The 17720-nt window shown below is 39.3% G+C and overlaps 1 protein-coding gene across 6 annotated transcripts in view; it reads left to right on the top strand.

Annotated features, from left to right (window-relative positions):
* The first annotated feature begins 3808 nt into the window (after positions 1–3808).
* ZKSCAN8 (zinc finger with KRAB and SCAN domains 8) overlaps positions 3809–17720 on the top strand; it is a 32473-nt gene continuing 18561 nt past the window's right edge. The window contains exons 1-6 of one of the 6 annotated variants that reach the window (XM_042237169.2): positions 3809–3975; positions 11067–11170; positions 11258–11766; positions 12414–12555; positions 16220–16311; positions 16648–16771. In XM_042237169.2, the coding sequence (XP_042093103.1) occupies positions 11350–11766; positions 12414–12555; positions 16220–16311; positions 16648–16771 (775 nt within the window). In that variant the 5' untranslated portion in view covers positions 3809–3975; positions 11067–11170; positions 11258–11349. Of the gene's footprint in view, positions 3976–11047; positions 11171–11254; positions 11767–12413; positions 12556–16219; positions 16312–16647; positions 16772–17720 lie in introns of all 6 variants that reach the window. The other 5 variants (XM_042237166.2, XM_060403373.1, XM_042237168.2 and 2 more) reach the window with 5 other exon arrangements.

Raw genomic sequence — 17720 nt, 5'->3', positions numbered from 1 at the left:
TATTGGTGGTGGGTGCAAGCCCTACTTTGCACTGGGTATAACCAAAAGGAGGAGACTGGAAGTAAAAAATAGGGAAACCAAGAGGGCTCAAAAGGAAGGATAAGGAGTGTTCCTTTAGGAGTGTTGGACTAATGGAAGATCTATCTGCCTTTGTCTGCTTTGCTACCTTTTTTGGTCCATTGCTCCAGAAAAAGAAATAAACCAACATAACAAAATTTTTTGGATTTATCCATGTTGTTCATCTATCAGTGCTGTACTTAGTTGCTGACTTGTGTCTCAGTCTTTGTGACCCCATGGGCTATAGCTCACCAGGCCCCTCTGTCCATGGGGATTGTCCAGATAAGAACACTGGAGTGGGTTGCTATGCCCTCCTCCAAGGGATCTTCCCAACCCAGGGATTGAACCCAGGTCTCCCACATTGCAGGCAGATTCTTTACCATCTGAGCCACCAGGAAAGCCTTATCTATTGGTAGCTGCTTTTAGTTTCTGACTGTATGATCAGTTTAGTTTCTGTTGTATGATCTTAACAGTATTTGATTTTCTATTCTCCTTTTGATGAACTAATTTGGGCCTATTATGAATAATTATGAATTATGAATAAAGCTTCTATGGATTTTATGGTTTTATGTCTTAGGTAAAAATACCTAGGGGTGAAATTACTGGGCTATAATGTAGGCATTATTTAACTTTATTAAAAATTGCTATTTTTCAAACTAGGTGTACAATTTTACACTCTCACTAGCAGTGTATAAGAGTTCAGTTGCTTCATATCCCCACTTCACTTCAGTTCAGTTGCTCAGTCGTGTCTGACTCTTTGCAACCCCATGGACTGCAGCATGCCAGGCCTCCCTGTCCATCACCAACTCCCTGAGTTTACTCAAACTCATGTCCATTGAGTCAGTGATGCTGTCCAACCATCTCATCCTCTGTTGTCCTCTTCTCCTACCTTCAATCTTTCTTCAGTGTCTTTTCCAATGAGTCAGTTCTTCACATAAGGTGGCCAAAGTATTAGAGTTTCAGCTTCAGCATCAGTCCTTCCAATGAATATTCAGGACCGATTTCCTTTAGGATGGACTGGCTGGATTTCCTTGCTATCTTATATCCTTTCAAGAACTCAGTATTGTCAGTCATTTTCATTTTAGCCATTCTAATGGATGTGTGGTGGTCTTAATTTTATATTCCCTTGATGAATAATGATTTTGAGTACCTTTTTATGAACTTATTGTTAATTCATATATCTTCTTTGGTAAAATGTGTGTCCATAACTTTTGCCTATTTACATTTGTTTTCTTATGATTGAGCTGTAAGAGTTCTTTATATATTCTGAATACCAGTTGTCAGAAATATGTATTGAAAAAATATTTTCCATTCTAAATGGAATATTTCCATCCTAAATATTTTCCATTCTATTTTTCATTTCTAAATGGTGCTTTTTGCTGAGCAGAAAATTTAAATTTTAATGAAGTCAAATTTAGCAATTTTATCTGTTATTATTAGTGCCTTATGAGAAATCTTTTCTTAGGTTACAACACTTTCATTTCTACTATCTATGTGTACAACTTTTATTTTAAAAAATTGTTTTTTAATGTAAAAACGAAACAGAGCATAGTTCTAGTCTGTTGACAGTTAAAGTTATTTTCAGTTTTCATCTCTGGTGGGAAGCAAAAACTATGAAATAACAAAAGTGTTTTGAAAGAGTTGAAACACTGTAACTTCTGTGTTTATTGTTATTTGTTTTATTGTGATGATTAGCTGACAAAACTCTCAACCAAATCAAAACTACTAAGGCTTAGTCTTGAGAACAGACAAGATATTTTTAAGTTAAGGTTGGGGACTGGATAGAAACATTGGTGGTGGTGGCTATCAGCAGGATTAGATAAGGAGGGAAAATAAAGATGGAGATTGGAGGGGCACCTGAAAATCCAGCATAAATGGATAGTTAGAAAAAATGTTAAAAGAATAAAAATAGGGGACCAAAACACCAACAAAAGTAAGACATTTTTCATGTGAAAATAAATCAAGGAAAACCTCCTTTAAAATGGAGTCAGGAAGCCCTGAAGGAGAGCTCTCACGCATGTACTACTATTACAGCCTGAATAACCAGTAAGAATAAGGAAAATAAAAATTATCTTGCTGCTGCTGCTAAGTCGCTTCAGTCGTGTCCGACTCTGTGCGAACCCATAGACGGCAGCCCACCAGGCTCCCCCGTCCTTGGGATTCGCCAGGCAAGAACACTGGAGTGGGTTGCCATTTCTTTCTCCAAGGCATGAAAGTGAAAAGTGAAAGTGAAGTCGCTCAGTCGAGTCCGACTCCTAGGGGCCCCATGGACTGCAGCCTACCAGGCTCCTCCGTCCACGGGATTTGCCAGGCAAGAGTACTGGAGTGGGGTGCCATTGCCTTCTCCTAAAATTATCTTAACAAGGTCCATTTCCGCTTATATGGAATTCTTTGTATAAAAGTCTGTCTGTCACAACTTCTTACTCATGATAAGAATATGTTTTCTTCTGATACGAGAGGACATTTTTCACAAGGGAATTTCCTCACCTGCTTTTAAGAAGAGCCCTCCCTGCCCCAGCGGCAATGCATTGACCACTGCTTGCAGCTATTAAGAAACGGCCATAACCTCCTTCTTCTCCAGCGAACTTTTATTCAAGACAGCCCTCCCCCAAACTAATAAAGTTGATCTTCCCTTTGTTTCTTGATCTTGCCTCTGAAATACCACACCTTGCGTGACCCAAATAGCAATTCTCTGCTTTTCCTGCACAAACCTATTTTGCTGTTAAAATAATTGGCTGTTTGATTTTTAAGGCCAGCATCCACAACCACCGCCCCCAAATCCTATGTAGTCTAAAAAGTTAAAATTTTAAGGGTGTATAAGGAAAGAACATGGATTTGAATTTGGGTTTTTCTAAATTTGTGGTATTGGAAATAGGGTCTACAACTTAAGTTTATGTCACAGATTACGTCATAATCCTAAACTTAAGTGAAGTCGCTCAGTCGTGTCTGACTCTTTGCGACCCCATGGGCTGTAGCCTGCCAGGCTCCTCTGTCCATGGAATTTTCCAGGCAAGAATACTGGAATCGGTTGCCATTTCCTTCTCCAGGGAATCTTCCCAACCCAGGGATTGAACCCAGGTCTACCGCATTGTAGGCAGACGCTTTTACCGTCTGAGCCACCAGGGAAGTCCCCTAAAGTTAATCCTAAACTTAACTCAGTACTAAAAAAGCTAAACTGCAAAGCAGGTTTTGTAAGAGACTGCAGTTCATTAAAATAGGAAAGGGTGGAACATAGGTAAAGCCTCGAAAAGAATTCATATTTCCTATGAACCATGATAAACTAGGATTCCTCAAGAAATTTGCAGTCTACGTGGGAAGATTGGATATGTTTATAGAGAACAATAAAGTGCAAGGATATCTAACCCGGCCAAACGCAAGTCTAGTTAGTTAGCATCATAAGGATCCTTCACGTGCATCCTCCACCGCTACCCCAACTACCACCTGCTCCCAGCCTTGGCCTCCGCAAGCCCTCAGATCATCTTCCTGGGGACCTTTAAGTGCCCAGAGAGCGTGCGCAGCGGGGTCGTTGGGCCAAGTGCGCGAGGCGGAAGTGACACCACAGTCCGTTATGCCTCACAACTTTCCTGGCGCCTTATAGCAGCGTGCAACCCTGCGACGCGTAGACAAACTAGGACAGCGAGGCCTAGCGTTCGGTTTTCAGGGGCGTGGTGGCCCAGTTGGCTCATTGGTCTGACCATAGAGCTTTCAGACCTCCAGGATTCCTAGAGAGCTCCCGGAAGTGGCTTGGGGCAAGATGCATGTTGGCCGGTGGTGTGCCTCCTCACGTCTAGAAGTTAGGGGCTGGAGGGTTCTGCGCCGGCTGCTGCTTTCGCACCTCTCTTCTTGCAGCCGTTCCTGTGGGTCTGTCCACCGTTTGTAGCATCCCTTCCCCAGCGCGGGCCGCCCCTGGAATTCACGGTGAGTACAGTCCGGCCTTGGGCCGTAGGAAACAGGAACGCTTTGTGGCCAGACCAGGCCGCTGCTGAGGACAAGCCTGAGGGGTCGGAGAGGGGCCCTGAGCCGAGATCTGCGCCCCGGGGTGATTCGGTCGGTTAAGGGTCGCTTTGGTTGCCAGCGCAGGCCGAGTCCGCGTGCCCAAACTTTTTGCTAAGGAACCTTCAGTGAAGATACGCTTTCTTCATCGCTAATCGTTTGTGGTGTTATTTGCAGTCAGTCTTATTTGTCTTAAAATAGAAAACTGTCCCTTTGTTATCTTTTATTGACCACTGTCCACTATTTGAATTGTTTTTATTTAACAATTTTGCATTTCCGTCACAATTGTCATTAAAATATATATACATATAAACTCCCAGTTGTCCTTGGAAACCTGTTTTTCCTGCTTAGTTTGTTTTGCTCTCTGTACTGTATTCAGAAAATGACAAGTGTGTTGACTGGATAATATACAACGAAGCAGTTTTGACGACTTCGCGGTAATATAAAATTCACCTTATTCAGAACACTTTGTTTATTAAAGCTAGTTGAAGCAGATGCCTGAAAACTTTAGGAGGGGCCCCATTTCCAATATTCAGGTGACTCATGAATAATTTTTGTCACTACCACCTCTAAAAAATACATATTTCTGTTGTTTGATTAGTTCAGTTAAGTATATTTATGCAGTAATCATAGTTTTAGCAAATGCATACATATTTTGAATTCTGCTGTAGTTAAGTGTAAAATGTGGATGTTAAAATATTCAACTGACACAACTTGAGATACCTATAAAACACAGTGTTTGCTTCACCTTGATTTTTAAAGCCTGGAAAATACCTTTGCTTGGTTTTATTTTCAGCTCCCAAACATCCCAAATTAGACTTAAATTAGTCTAAAGGAAGAAAACATTCTTTCTTCATCTATTAAAAAGGTAATGGTGTTAAAACGTGTCTTCAGAAGTTCACAAGATTATTGCATTAAAGATGAGAAGAAGCTTTAAAGATTGTTTTAATTTCCTAAATCAATAAAATTGATGAAGTATTCTTAAAAGAGGATGTAAGAAGCAGTCTTTATCCACAGGGTGCTTACCAACTTACATACAGGGGTATATACACAAAACTGTTTGAGAGGAAGGTGTTACATTTATAATGGACTAATTTCGTAGTACATATCTTTGTACTTGGTTATAGGCTGTAACATTCAAAAACTGTCTGATTGAAGAGGGACGAGACCAAAACAGGAAAATTAGCTACTAAAAAGAATAATCAAATGGATAATGGACAAGATTTGTTGATTGATGTGGTTTGAAATATGAACAAACCTAATAGATGACTCCCATCAGTTTCACTGTTGAGATTTTTTAAAATATCGTTTAGTATTATACTACTATTTTAAAATCAACAATGTAAAGTTCTTGAATGATGCACACTTAACATTGAAACTTTTTATAGCTAAATATTGATGAGTATTGATTATAAGGTGGAAGGTGGCCAGAAGTTCCGTAATTAAAGATGAACCTTGACTTTAGGAAATTTGTAAGAAAACATGGTAAAACTATAACTATGCATTCAAAACAATTAGAGCTTAGAATTCATGTCCCATAGTAATGAATTTATTAACTTTTTATTTACTTTTTAAATGACTTATTTTAAAAACCATGGATGTTGGTCCTGTGTGTTCAAAACAAAAGTGTCTGTCTTTACCCTTTATCTCATACCCTCCACAAAATCTCAGCCTTTTGCTGAGACTGGGAGATTTCACTCTTTCCTCAAATCTATGTACCAGGAAATTCCCCCACTTCTCTGTAAAGTTATTATCTATGAATTAAACCCTTTGTTGTTAATCACCATATTTAATCTTATCTCTTAGTTTCTCCATCTGTAGTTTCCTCACCAAACTGTTGTTACCAGTCTGTCTTGACTTTAAAGATAATTTTTCAAATTCTCTTCCTTTTCTGTCCACACTCTGTAAGTAGGGATTCTTAACCTTCCTGGAGTTCTTTGGAGGATGTTTGATGTATGAACACTGAAAATGTAAACTTTTGTGTGTATGGGCTTTTTTATGGAAAAAAAGTGCTGTGTTTCATTAGTTTGAGCGGCTTTGAGCCAACCCTACCCTACTCTCTTGGCCTCAGATTCCTGAAAGATAGAGACGCTGACTTGAAGACTCATGTCAGTAACAATATTTAATCTGATTTCTAAGTGCCAGTCTCTTCTTTCCCTTGGTGGACTACAGATCTGTGATTTTATCTTGATATTACCATTTCTTGCCAGTTGCTTTTGGATATGCCTCCTTTAGTTATGCTATTCTCTATTCTCTACAATGCTGCCTTCAGTTACATTTTCTCCAGGCCCTTGTCCACGATGTTGCCATTGTGATCTTTCTGGCCTAAAAATATGTAATAAGTTACAAAGAGATACAAAGAAAAAGATCACTGTCACAAAAACCATGACCATGGGCAGATATTTGCAGTCCATATTCTATGCTCTGCCAAGTCACTTCAGTCGTGTCCGACTCTGTGCCACCCCATAGACGTCAGCCCACCAGGCTCCCCTGTCCCTGAAATTCTCCAGTCAAGAACACTGGAGTGGGTTGCCATTTCCTTCTCCAGTGCATGAAAGTAAAAAGTGAATGAAAGTGAAGTCGCTCAGTCGTGTCCAACTGTTAGCGACCCCATGGACTGCAGCCTACCAGGCTCCTCTGTCCATGGGATTTTCCAGACAAGAGTACTGGAGTGGGGTGCCATTACCTTCTCCAGCATACTTTATACAATGTGATAAATCCTGTGCCTAGACCTTGCAAAAAATAACTTGGCAAAAATGAGCACCTTAATCTTCCAGGGTGGGGGATGTTGGCAGCTGAGGAGTGGGGGCAACAGGGAAGACCTGATTTAAAAGGTCTGAGACCTTTAAGTTAGAGTTCAGTGATTTCTGCAACACTAGGGTTTAACAGCCATAACACTGACACTTTTAACTAGATCATTCTCTCTATGCATCGTAGGATGTTTAATCACATCTCTGGAATCTACCTACTAGCTACTAGTAGCATCCCTTCCCAAATGTTTCCAGACATTGCTAAATATCTGGGATATGGGAGGAATTGAGACCCACTGAGCTCTACAGCAGAATGGAGATAGGAGAAAGCCACATTTGGAAAAGGCTGTATGAAGGAGAAAGAAAAGAAAGTGCAAGTGAAGTAGCTCAGTCATATCCAACTCTTTGCGACTCCATGGACTGTAGCCTACCAGGCTCCTCTGTCCATGGATTTTCCAGGCAAGAGTACTGGAATGGGTTGCCAATTCCTTCTCCAGGGGATCTTCCCAACCCAGGGATCAAACCTGGGTCTCCCGCATTGTAGGCAGATTCTTTTACCCTCTGAGCCACCTGGGAAGCCCTGTAAAGGAAAGTTTATAGCAGATAAAGCAAGACAGTTTTACGTATCATAAAGGGCCTTGCATTCCGTGCTGAAGAGTTAAGTTCCTTATTGAAAGATGGCGTGCTGCGATTCATGGGGTTGCAAAGAGTCGGACACGACTGAGCGACTGATCTGAAGTAAGGAGGTGAGTTGTATTACGTATGTGTTAAAACAGTCTCTTTAGCAGTGTATTTAGTTTGATAGGGCTGCCATAACATAGTACCACAAACTGGATGGCTTCCGCAGAAATTTATTCTCCCATAGTTATGATGGCCAAAAGTCCAAGGTCAATGTGATAGCAAGCTCATACTCCCCTAACTTCTGATTGTTACTGACAGTCCTTGGCATTCCTTGACTTGAAACTGCATAACTTCATTTCTGCCTCCCTAGTTACATGACTGTCTTCTGTCTTCACATGGCCTTCTCTTTGTATGTGTCAATCTCCATTTCTCTTCTCTTATTATAAATATACTAGTCATATTGGCTTAAAGGCCTACCCTATTCCAATATATAAAAGTGTCTGCCTACAATGCTGGAGACCCGGGTTTGATCCCTGGGTCGGGAAAATCCCCTGGAGAAGGAAATGGCAACCCACTCCAGTATTCTTGCCTGGAAAATCCCATGGATGGAAGAGCCTGGTAGGCTACAGTCCATGGGGTCACAAAGAGTCACTTTCACTCCAATATAACCTCATCTTAATTTGATTAAAACTGCAAAGACTCTATTTCCAAATAAGGTCACATTCACAAGTACCAAGGGTTAGTACCTCAACATAATTTTTTTTTTGGAGGGACACAATTCAACCCACAATAAGCAGCTTTATGGAACATGAAGAAAAGCATAACCAAGGGCAGAGAGATCACTTACCACTACTACCGCAGGCAAGAGTGATGCCAGATACCAAAGGTGAAAGCCGTAGGCGTATATCCCACAAAGAAACAGGCCCCTGTAATTGAATAAGTCTAAAGACTCGGGCCTTATATGTAAAACTTAACTGCTCAACAAATACAATACAGTCTGTGTTGAGTATTATAAATAATAGCCCTCTAATCTTCTTCTATTCTATCAATCAGATAAAAGATAAGGATCTCTACTCATAATATAGAATTAAATTAGAAAGTCAAAACTCCTTTGTGACTAATAATACACAATTATGGCAAAAATAACATTGAAGTGATACTTGTGTAACAGATATGTAGACTAAGAGGGAAATCACTTCCAATTGGAATCATTAAGAAAGGATTTTAAAGAAGAAAGCATTTTATCCAGTCCTTTGAGAACAGGTAGTTTGAGTATTAATGAATGAAATTAGAAAACTTAAATAAATAGACATACCATGTTTATGAGATGGGAAACAATACTGTTTAGATGTTACTTGTCTCTCAACTGAACTATAGAATCAACACAAATCCTATTCCAGGAGTTTTGTGTGTGTGTGTGTGTTTTTTTTTTAGAAGACAGTTATAAAATTTATATCAAAAGGCAACAGAACTAGAAAAACTAAAATAATTCTGAAAATGAACAACAAAGTTACAGGACTCTTAGTAGTTTATTTCAAGATTTAAAAAGCCACAACTGTCAAGACAGTTCGTATTGGTGAAAGGAATAACATATACATCAGTGGAACAAAATAGAGATCCCAGAAGGAGATCCACACACAGTCCATTGATTTTTGACAACGATACAAAGATAATTCAATATGTAAAGTTTAATCTTTTCTGCAAATAGGGCTGCAACAATTTGATATCTGTATGAACCTCCATCCATACTTCAAACTCTGAACAAAAACTTACTTAAAAGCGATCATAAACCTAAAAGTAAAAATTTAAACTATAATCTTTGAGTCTTTGGATTAAGCAAAAACTTCTTAAATATGGCAACTATAGTACAATCCCTAAAAGTTGACAAATTAAATTTCAAAAAATTTTAAATTTCTGTTCTTAAAAAGTCACTGTTAAAAGAATGGAAAGGAGGAGATATTTGCAAGTCATATTTTGTAAAGGACTTTTATCCAAAATATGTAAAGAATTCTCAAACGTCAATTATTTTAAAAAATCGAATTCTAAATATAGGAAAACGTCAAAGAAGATGCAGTTGTCTCTTGGTATCCATGGGGGATTGGGTCCAGGACCCTCTTGGATACTAAAATTTGTTGATGCTCAAGTCTTATGTAAAATATAATAGTCTTTGCATATAACCTACGCACATCCTCCTGTATACTTTAAATCATCTCTAGATTACTTATAATCCCTAATAAAATACAAATGCTTTGTAAATAGTTGGTGATATGTGGCAAATTAATGTTTTGCCTTTGGAACTTTCTGGAACTTTTTTCCCCCAAATATCTTTGATCCATGATTGACTGAATCCAGGGATATGGAACCCATGGATTTGAAGAACCAATTATATGAATGGCAAATAAGCACAGGAAAGGATGCTCAGCATTATTAGTCAGTAGAGAAATGCAAATTAAAACCTTATGAAATACCACTATGTCTTTTAGAATACCAAAATCTATGTGTATGTGTATATCTATATGTGTGTGTGTGTGTTTCAAATGCTGGTCAGAGTGTAGAATAATTGCAGTTCTCACATATTGCTAGTGGAATGCAAAGTATTATAGCCACTTTGGGCAACAGTCTGGCAGTCTCATAAAGTTATCCATATACTTACCTTATGACCCAGCAGTTTTTTTTTTTCTGGATATTTACCCAGGAGAAATGTTCACACAAAAATTCGTATGCAGATACTTAATAGTGGCCTCATTGGTAATCATCAAAAACTGGAAGCAACTGAGATAGTCTAAACTAGAGAATGGATAAACATTTATCCATATAAGGAATAAGAGGGCTTGCTAGGTGGCATTGGTGGTAAAGAACCCACCTGCCGATGCAGGAGACATAAGAGACACAGGTTCTGTCCCTGGGTTGGGAAGATCCCCCAGAGGTGGGCACGGCAATCCACTCCAGTATTCTTGCCTGGAGAATCCCATGGACAGAGGAGCTTGACGGGGTATGGTCCTTGGGGTTGCAAAGAGTCAGACACGACTGAAGCAAATCATTATAGGAAGTCCACTGGTGAATGCTTGCCGTGCCGTGCTATAAAAGGAGTAAACTGATACATATACTAACGTTGATGACTCAAGTACAATATGCTAGAAGATATGCCAGACTCAAAAGGCTACGTACTGTATGATTTTATTTCTAAAACATTCTGTGTCACTAGTTTGTGGGACTAGATTTGGGGATTGCAAGTGTTGATAGGGCATCCAGTTTCCTTAAAGGTGCAGGACCTGTGCCCTAGAGGAGACTTTACAGAAGTTGAAATAAAGTCCATAGTAGAAGTTAGTGTGGAGACGAGGGGGTTGGGAGTGGGGTCGGGGCGTGGAGCACATGTGGGATAAGGAATGTTAAGTGGAGAAGAGAAAAGTGTTAGGACCTTTCTTGACAATACCTTTAGCTGTATTATGTGGAAATTAGTCTCTTGTTGAGAGTGAGGGGCAGATTAAGAGCTGCAGTGTGTCAAAACAGTATAGCTGGTATAGCAAATGCTGAAAGGAATCAAATCAGCAGCACTGAGTGTCAGATGAGATTAAATATGGAATTTCAATTAGACCCAGTCTACATGGTTTCCTGACTTTGTTTAGCCATGTTCCACATCCCCAGGAGAGAAAGCAGAAGGAATTCCCAGATGGAATTGGCATGGCAGAAGGCTAAGAAGGCAAGGAGTTATTTCTGGAGAGGATCACTTAAATGACATCCATGTCATGGTAGGGAACTTGTTAAGATATCTCAGTAAATTATTGTGACCTTTGGCTTGCCTTTACACTATTTGTCGTTTTCTGTCCCCAAAGAAGTACCCTTAAAGAAGAGGCCCTCAGAAGGTTCTTCTCTTAAGAAGATAAAGAAACGTAGTAGAAACGAGTCTCCTGAGCTTTTCTGGCCCTAAATGGCAGCAGAATCAAGAAAATCTTTAGCCCCATCCCCACCAGACCAGGTTCCTGAAGAGGACCTTGTAATTGTCAAGGTAGAGGAAGATCATGGTTGGGACCAGGAATCAAGTCTACATGAAAATAACCCTCCTGGCCAAGAGCTGTTCCGCCTACGCTTCAGGAAGTTATGCTACCAAGAGACACTAGGACCCCGAGAAGCTCTGATCCAACTCCGCGCACTTTGCCATCAGTGGCTGAGGCCAGATTTGAACACCAAGGAGCAGATCCTGGAGCTGCTGGTGCTGGAGCAGTTCTTGACCATCCTGCCTGAGGAGCTCCAGACTCTGGTGAAGGAACATCAGCTAGAGAATGGAGAGGAAGTGGTGACCCTACTGGAGGATTTGGAAAGGCAAATTGATATATTGGGACGGCCGGTACGTAGAAGGAGGTGGGCATGCTGTGACTGTGAGAGTCCAAGGAGCTGGGTGGAGGGACATTGATATAAAGTGGGAGAATAAATGCTGAGCATGAGTTTTGTTATAGGAGAATGAAAATTGTTATAGTGTGGCATGGCTTCTATCTATAGAGTTCTTTTTATTCTTGTAAAGGATATAAATCCATTTTTTTTAATCCTCATAACATTCCTGCAGTTGTATTATTGTTCTGTTTGCCAGATGGGAAACTGATGCATAGAGAACTTATTTTCCAGGGGCAACCAAATAACTAAAGATAGATCTGAGGCCAGAACTCAGATTTCCTAGTTTCTTATTAAAAATTTTTTCCGCTGAAGAGTACTGCTTTAGGTTGCTGTTTATCATTCTTCCCCTTTCTTGAGAGTACAAAGTATCAGCATTTTGTGCATCAAGGAGGGCATCAGCAGAAATCTTTTTCTTCAGTGCTAAGCATAAATGATGCCTTTCTGTGCCAGTCAGCATGTTTGTGTTCCTTACTGCCCCTTGGAAGTAATTAAGATTCTGCTTTTTCCTTCCCCCATATGTATTCCTTTAGATGTGCTTTTTCTTACATTGTTCACTTCATTTCTCAGAGGGATTCCTTGTAAATGCAACTGTCTTGTCTCCAGGTCCCAGCTCGTGCACATGGACATAGGGTACTCTGGGAGGAGGTGATGCATTCAGAATCTGCACCAGAGCCTCCAGATACTCAGCTCCAACCTGTGGCAACTCAGCACAAATCTGCAGTGCTCCAAGGGCCACATGATAGAGGTGAGGAACCAGATTTCACTGCTGAGGAATGAGGAAGTGAAAAGGAAGAAAGTACATTCAGGATACCTGTCTAGTTCCTTGAACCAAGAACTAGAATCTGCTGTTTACAGACTGGTCATAAGATCTGATTTAAATTTCATCTAGGCTTCAAATACAGACTGTCAGTCCCAGTGGTAAATTCAAGAACAAATGAAAGAATTTGGGGATTTTATGGCTTCATATGTTTCTGTTACCACAGTGTATTTACTGCATAGGCATAGGCATTTTTAGATTTTGTTGGTATCACGTGCCATATTATTTGTATTTCAATATGTATTTTCTTAAACAAGAGCATTTTCATAGATACCTCAATGAATTGATCACAGTTAGAAAATATTCATATTTTGCCAGCTGTCCCAAAGTTTTTCCAGTCTAGTCCAGGATCATACTTTGCAATTAGTTGTCCTGTCTCTTTACTCTCCTTTTACTTGGAATAGTTCCTCAGCCTTTCTTTGCCTTGCGTAATCTTGAATTTGTGAAGATTACAAGTCAATTATTTTGTAGAATGACAACAATTTGAGTTTGTGTGATGTTTTCTCATATTTAGATTCAAATTGTGTCCATTTGGCAGGAACACCTCACAAGTGATTTTGTATCCTTCTCAGGAATATGACAGGAATTTGTCTATTGTTGGTAGTGTTTTCTTCAATGACTTACTTAAGGTTGTTCTTGCTAGGCTTTTGTTACTGTTTGTCCCTTTGTAATTAATAAGTAATTTCTGGGGATATACTCTTGAGTACAGACTATCAGTAAATACCCTGGTCTTCATCAAACTTTTGTTGCTGAAACACTAGTTTTAGTATTTGTTGATGCTCCTTCATTGAATCAATTATTGCTAAAGTGATTATTTTCTATTATTTTCTATCATTGTTGTTCAGTCGCTAAGTCATGTCCAGCTCTTTGTGACCCCATAGATTTCAGCATGCCAGGCTTCGCTGTCCTTCAGTGTCTCCTGGAGTTTGCTCAAATTCATCTCCATTGAGTCAGTGATGCCATCTAACCCTCTCATCCTCTATTGCTCCTTCTCCTCCTTTTGCCTTCAATCTTTCCCAGCATCAGGGTCTTTTCAAGTGCGTTGGCTCTTCACATCAGGTGACCAAAGTGTTGGAGTTTCAGCTTCAGCATTAGTCCTTCCAATGAATGTTCAGGGTTGATTTCCTTTAGAATTCACTGGTTTGATCTTCATGCAGTCCAGGGGACTTTTCAAGAGTCTTCTCCAGCACCATAATTTGAAATCATCAATTCTTTGGCGCTCAGCCTTCTTTATGGTCCAACTCTCACATCCATACATGACTACTGGAAAAACCACAGCTTTGACTAGACAGACCATTGTCAGTAAAGTGGTCTTTGCTTTTTAATATGTTGTTCAGGTTTGTCACAGCTTTTCTTCCAAGGAGCAAACGTCTTTTAATTTCATGGCTGCAATCACCATCTACAGTGATTTTTGGAGCCCAAGAAAAGAAAATCTGTCACTGCTTCTACTTTTTTCTCTTCCATTTGCCATGAAGGATGCCATGATCTTAGTTTTTTGAGTGTTGAGTTTCAGGCCAGCTTTTTCACTCTTCTCTCACTCTCATCAAGAGGCTTTTTAGTTCCTCTTCACTTTCTGCCATAAGGGTGGTGTTGTCTGCATATCTGAGGTTGTTGATATTTCTCCCAGCAATCCTGATTCCCACTTGTGATTCATCCAGCCTGGCATTTCACATGGTGTGCTCTGCATATAAGTTAAATAAACTGTGACAATATACAGCCTTGTTATACTCCTTTCCCAATTTTGAACCAGTCAGTTGTTCCATGTGAGATTGTAACTGTTGCTTCTTGACCCATATACAGGTTTCTGAGAAGACAGGTAAGATAGTCTGATATTCCCATGTCTTTAAGAATTTTCCACAGTTTGCTGGATACACAAAGTCCAAGGCTTTCGCATAGTCAAGGAAGCAGAAATAGGTGTTTTTCTGGAATTCCTGTGCTTTCTGTATGATCCAGTGAATGTTGGCAATTTGATCTCTGGTTCCTCTGCCTTTTCTAAATCCGACTTGTATATCTATAAGTTCTCGGTTCACATACTGCTGAAGCCTAGTTCGAAGGATTTTGAGCATTACCTTACTAGCATGCGAAATAAGCACAATTGTCCAGTAATTTGAACATTCTCTGGCATTGCTCTTCTTTGGGATTGGAATGAAAACTGACCTTTTCCAATCCTGTGGCCACTGCTGAGTTTTCCAAATTTTCTGACATACTGAGTGTAACACTTTAACAGGATCATCTTTTAGGATTTTAAATAGCTCAGCTAGAATTTCATCACCTCCACTAGCTTTGTTTGTAGTAATGCTACCTAAGGCCCACTTGACTTCACACTCCAGGTTGTCAGGTCTAGGTAAATGACCACACAACCATGGTTATCTGGGTCATTAAGATCTTTTTTGTATAGTTCTTCTGTGCATTCTTCCTTTCTCTTAATCTCTTCTATCTCTATTAGTTTCTGTCCTTTATTATGTCCATCCTTGCATGAAATGTTCCCTTAATATCTCCAGTTTTCTTAAAGAAATCTCTAGTCTCCCATTCTGTTGTTTCCTCTACTTCTTTGCATTGTTCATCGAAGAAGGCCTTCTTACCTCTCCTTGGTATTCTCTGGAACTCTGCATTCTGTTGGGTATATCTTTCCGTTTCTCCCTTGCTTTTCACTTCTTTTTTTTTCTCAGCTATTTGTAAAGCCTCCTCAGACAACCATTTTGCCTTCTTGGATTTCTTTTTCTTTGGGATGGTTTTGGTCACTACCTCCTGTACAGTGTTTTTACATTTATTTGTTTATTGCAATGGAGAGTGTTCCCTTCTTCCCCCATTTTATTTTATTCATTTTTTTATTTATTGATATGTACTCATAAATTCATTTTTTTTTTCTTTCTGTTATTTTCTTTATTTTGATGCTTAAATTGTCTCAGAGTTGGCCATGGGAGGCCTCTTCCATCTGACTCCTGCATCCTATTGCGTTTTCTCCATCATTTTTGTGAATTTTCTTACTTTTTTACAGAACAAGATGTTCTAGTCTCATGTCGTACTTGCACTGTGTTTCTTATTTTTTTATCTGTGTGGTTTCATAGTTTAAATTACTAGATTTTTAATGTTTCTAAAACAATTCTAATACCTGTTGTGCAAGACACAGTAGTCCATTTTGACTTTTTTATTACCCTGTCTAATATCTATAGGAAGCAGATACTGGCAGTCATAGTAGACATTTCAAAAAAGTGATAGAGTTAGTAGAGATAAATTGGTTCCCATATTCAGTTTGACAAAAGATTAGGACCTAAAGAAATACTGTGTACAAGCACAAGAATGGAGTACAGCTTTAATGGTAAAGAAGAAATTGTAAAGCAATTCCAGTTAGGAAACCAGTAAACATTCTATTTTTGACACGTTAGCTTCAAGCTAAGTGGACCATCAAAGTACAGGTGTTTTGTGGGCAACCATAAGTATGGACACATAGTCCAAGACTAACAGAATTTCATATGCAAAATCTCTGGCATGTATATCTGCTGAAATATACAAAATTTTGGAATGTGTTAGTGCCCATTCCTATAACCATAGGACAAGGCTGGTCTCATTCATAGCTCCTTTCTCCTCTCAGCCATACCAGTTTCACAGAGTCCTACCCCTTCCCAGAAAGGAAGTCCTCGAGACCAGGAGATGACAGCTACGCTGCTTACAGCAGGGTTCCAGGTGAGTTGTGCTTCTTCTCACTGAAACCTCATAGCTCTACTCAGAGTGTTTCTGGCATCTACCCCATGTCTAGACTGTCTGTAGCAGTACTCACTTAAGAACTTGCTCCACATTCTAATGCATAGAGACAGATTGAGCCTTGATTCTCCCCCCCAACCCCCAACCCCCAGTAAATCTGATGCATTTTCCTGCTCTTCCCAGCTAGCTTCGCAGATCCCTTTACATGGTACTTTCTCATGTCATGATCCTCTCCACCCCTGATGGGTCTCTCTGATACTCTGGGTTTAAGCTGTTGAAGAGTCCCAGTCCCCAAATGAACATCTTGTTTTGTTTCAGACTTTAGAGAAGATTGAAGACATGGCTGTGTCCCTAATTCGAGAGGAATGGCTTCTTGATTCATCCCAAAAGGATCTGAGTACAGATAACAGGCCAGAGAATTATAGAAACATGTTCTCCCTGGGTAAGGAGAGCTCTGGTTGTTATTGTTAAAGATCTTTTGTTTATGTGTACAGTAGCTTTGAGCTTTCTGAAAGACATAGTTGAGTTTAAACTCAGGATCCAACAGAGAGAGAAAATATTGAGACTTCTGGAGTTTTGAAAGGAAACTTTCATGGCCACTATGGAAAATAGTATGGGGTTCATTAAAAAACTAAAAATAGAGTTACCATATGATCTAGCAGTCCCACTCCTGGATGTATATCCAGAGAATACAGATGCTTTAATTTAAAAAGAAATGCACCGCCATGTTCAGTGCAGCATTATTTACAATAGCCAAGACATAGAAGCAACCTAATTGCCCATCAGCAGATGAATGAATAAAGGTGTGGAGGTTGGGTAGGTGGGTGTGTGTGTGTGTGTGTGTGTGTGTGTGTGTGTAATGGAATATTACTCAGCTGTAAAAAGAATGAAATAATACCATTTACAGCAACATGGATGGACTTAAGAGATCATCACACTAAGTGAAGTAAGTCAGAGAATCTAAAAATAGTGAAATCTAAAAAATAGTACAAATGAGCTTATTTACAAAACAGAAACAAACTTATGGTTACCAAGGAGGAAGGTGGGAGGAGGGATAAATTAGGAATATGGGATATATGGGTTTAAGATACACACTACCATATATAAAATAGATAAACAACAATATTCAGAAACTATATTCAGTATCTTTTTTTTATATTCAGTATCTTATAATAGGCTATAATGAAAAAGTTTTAAAAAGAGTATATATATATATATATATACACGCACACATATATGTGTAACTTAATCACTTTACCATATACCCAAAGCAAACAATATTATGAATTTCCTGTACTTCAATAAAAAAAATAACCAGAAAAAATTAATTTTAAAAAATAAAGGGAAACTTTTTTACTCTCTAATCTAGGACTTATCTTACAGTTTGTAAC

This window comes from Ovis aries, chromosome 20 (genome assembly GCF_016772045.2).
Source record: "Ovis aries strain OAR_USU_Benz2616 breed Rambouillet chromosome 20, ARS-UI_Ramb_v3.0, whole genome shotgun sequence".
In the NCBI taxonomy this organism is placed as follows: Eukaryota; Metazoa; Chordata; class Mammalia; order Artiodactyla; family Bovidae; genus Ovis; species Ovis aries.
Note: the sequence above shows the minus strand (reverse complement) of the source record. Positions and strands in the feature narration are given on the sequence as shown.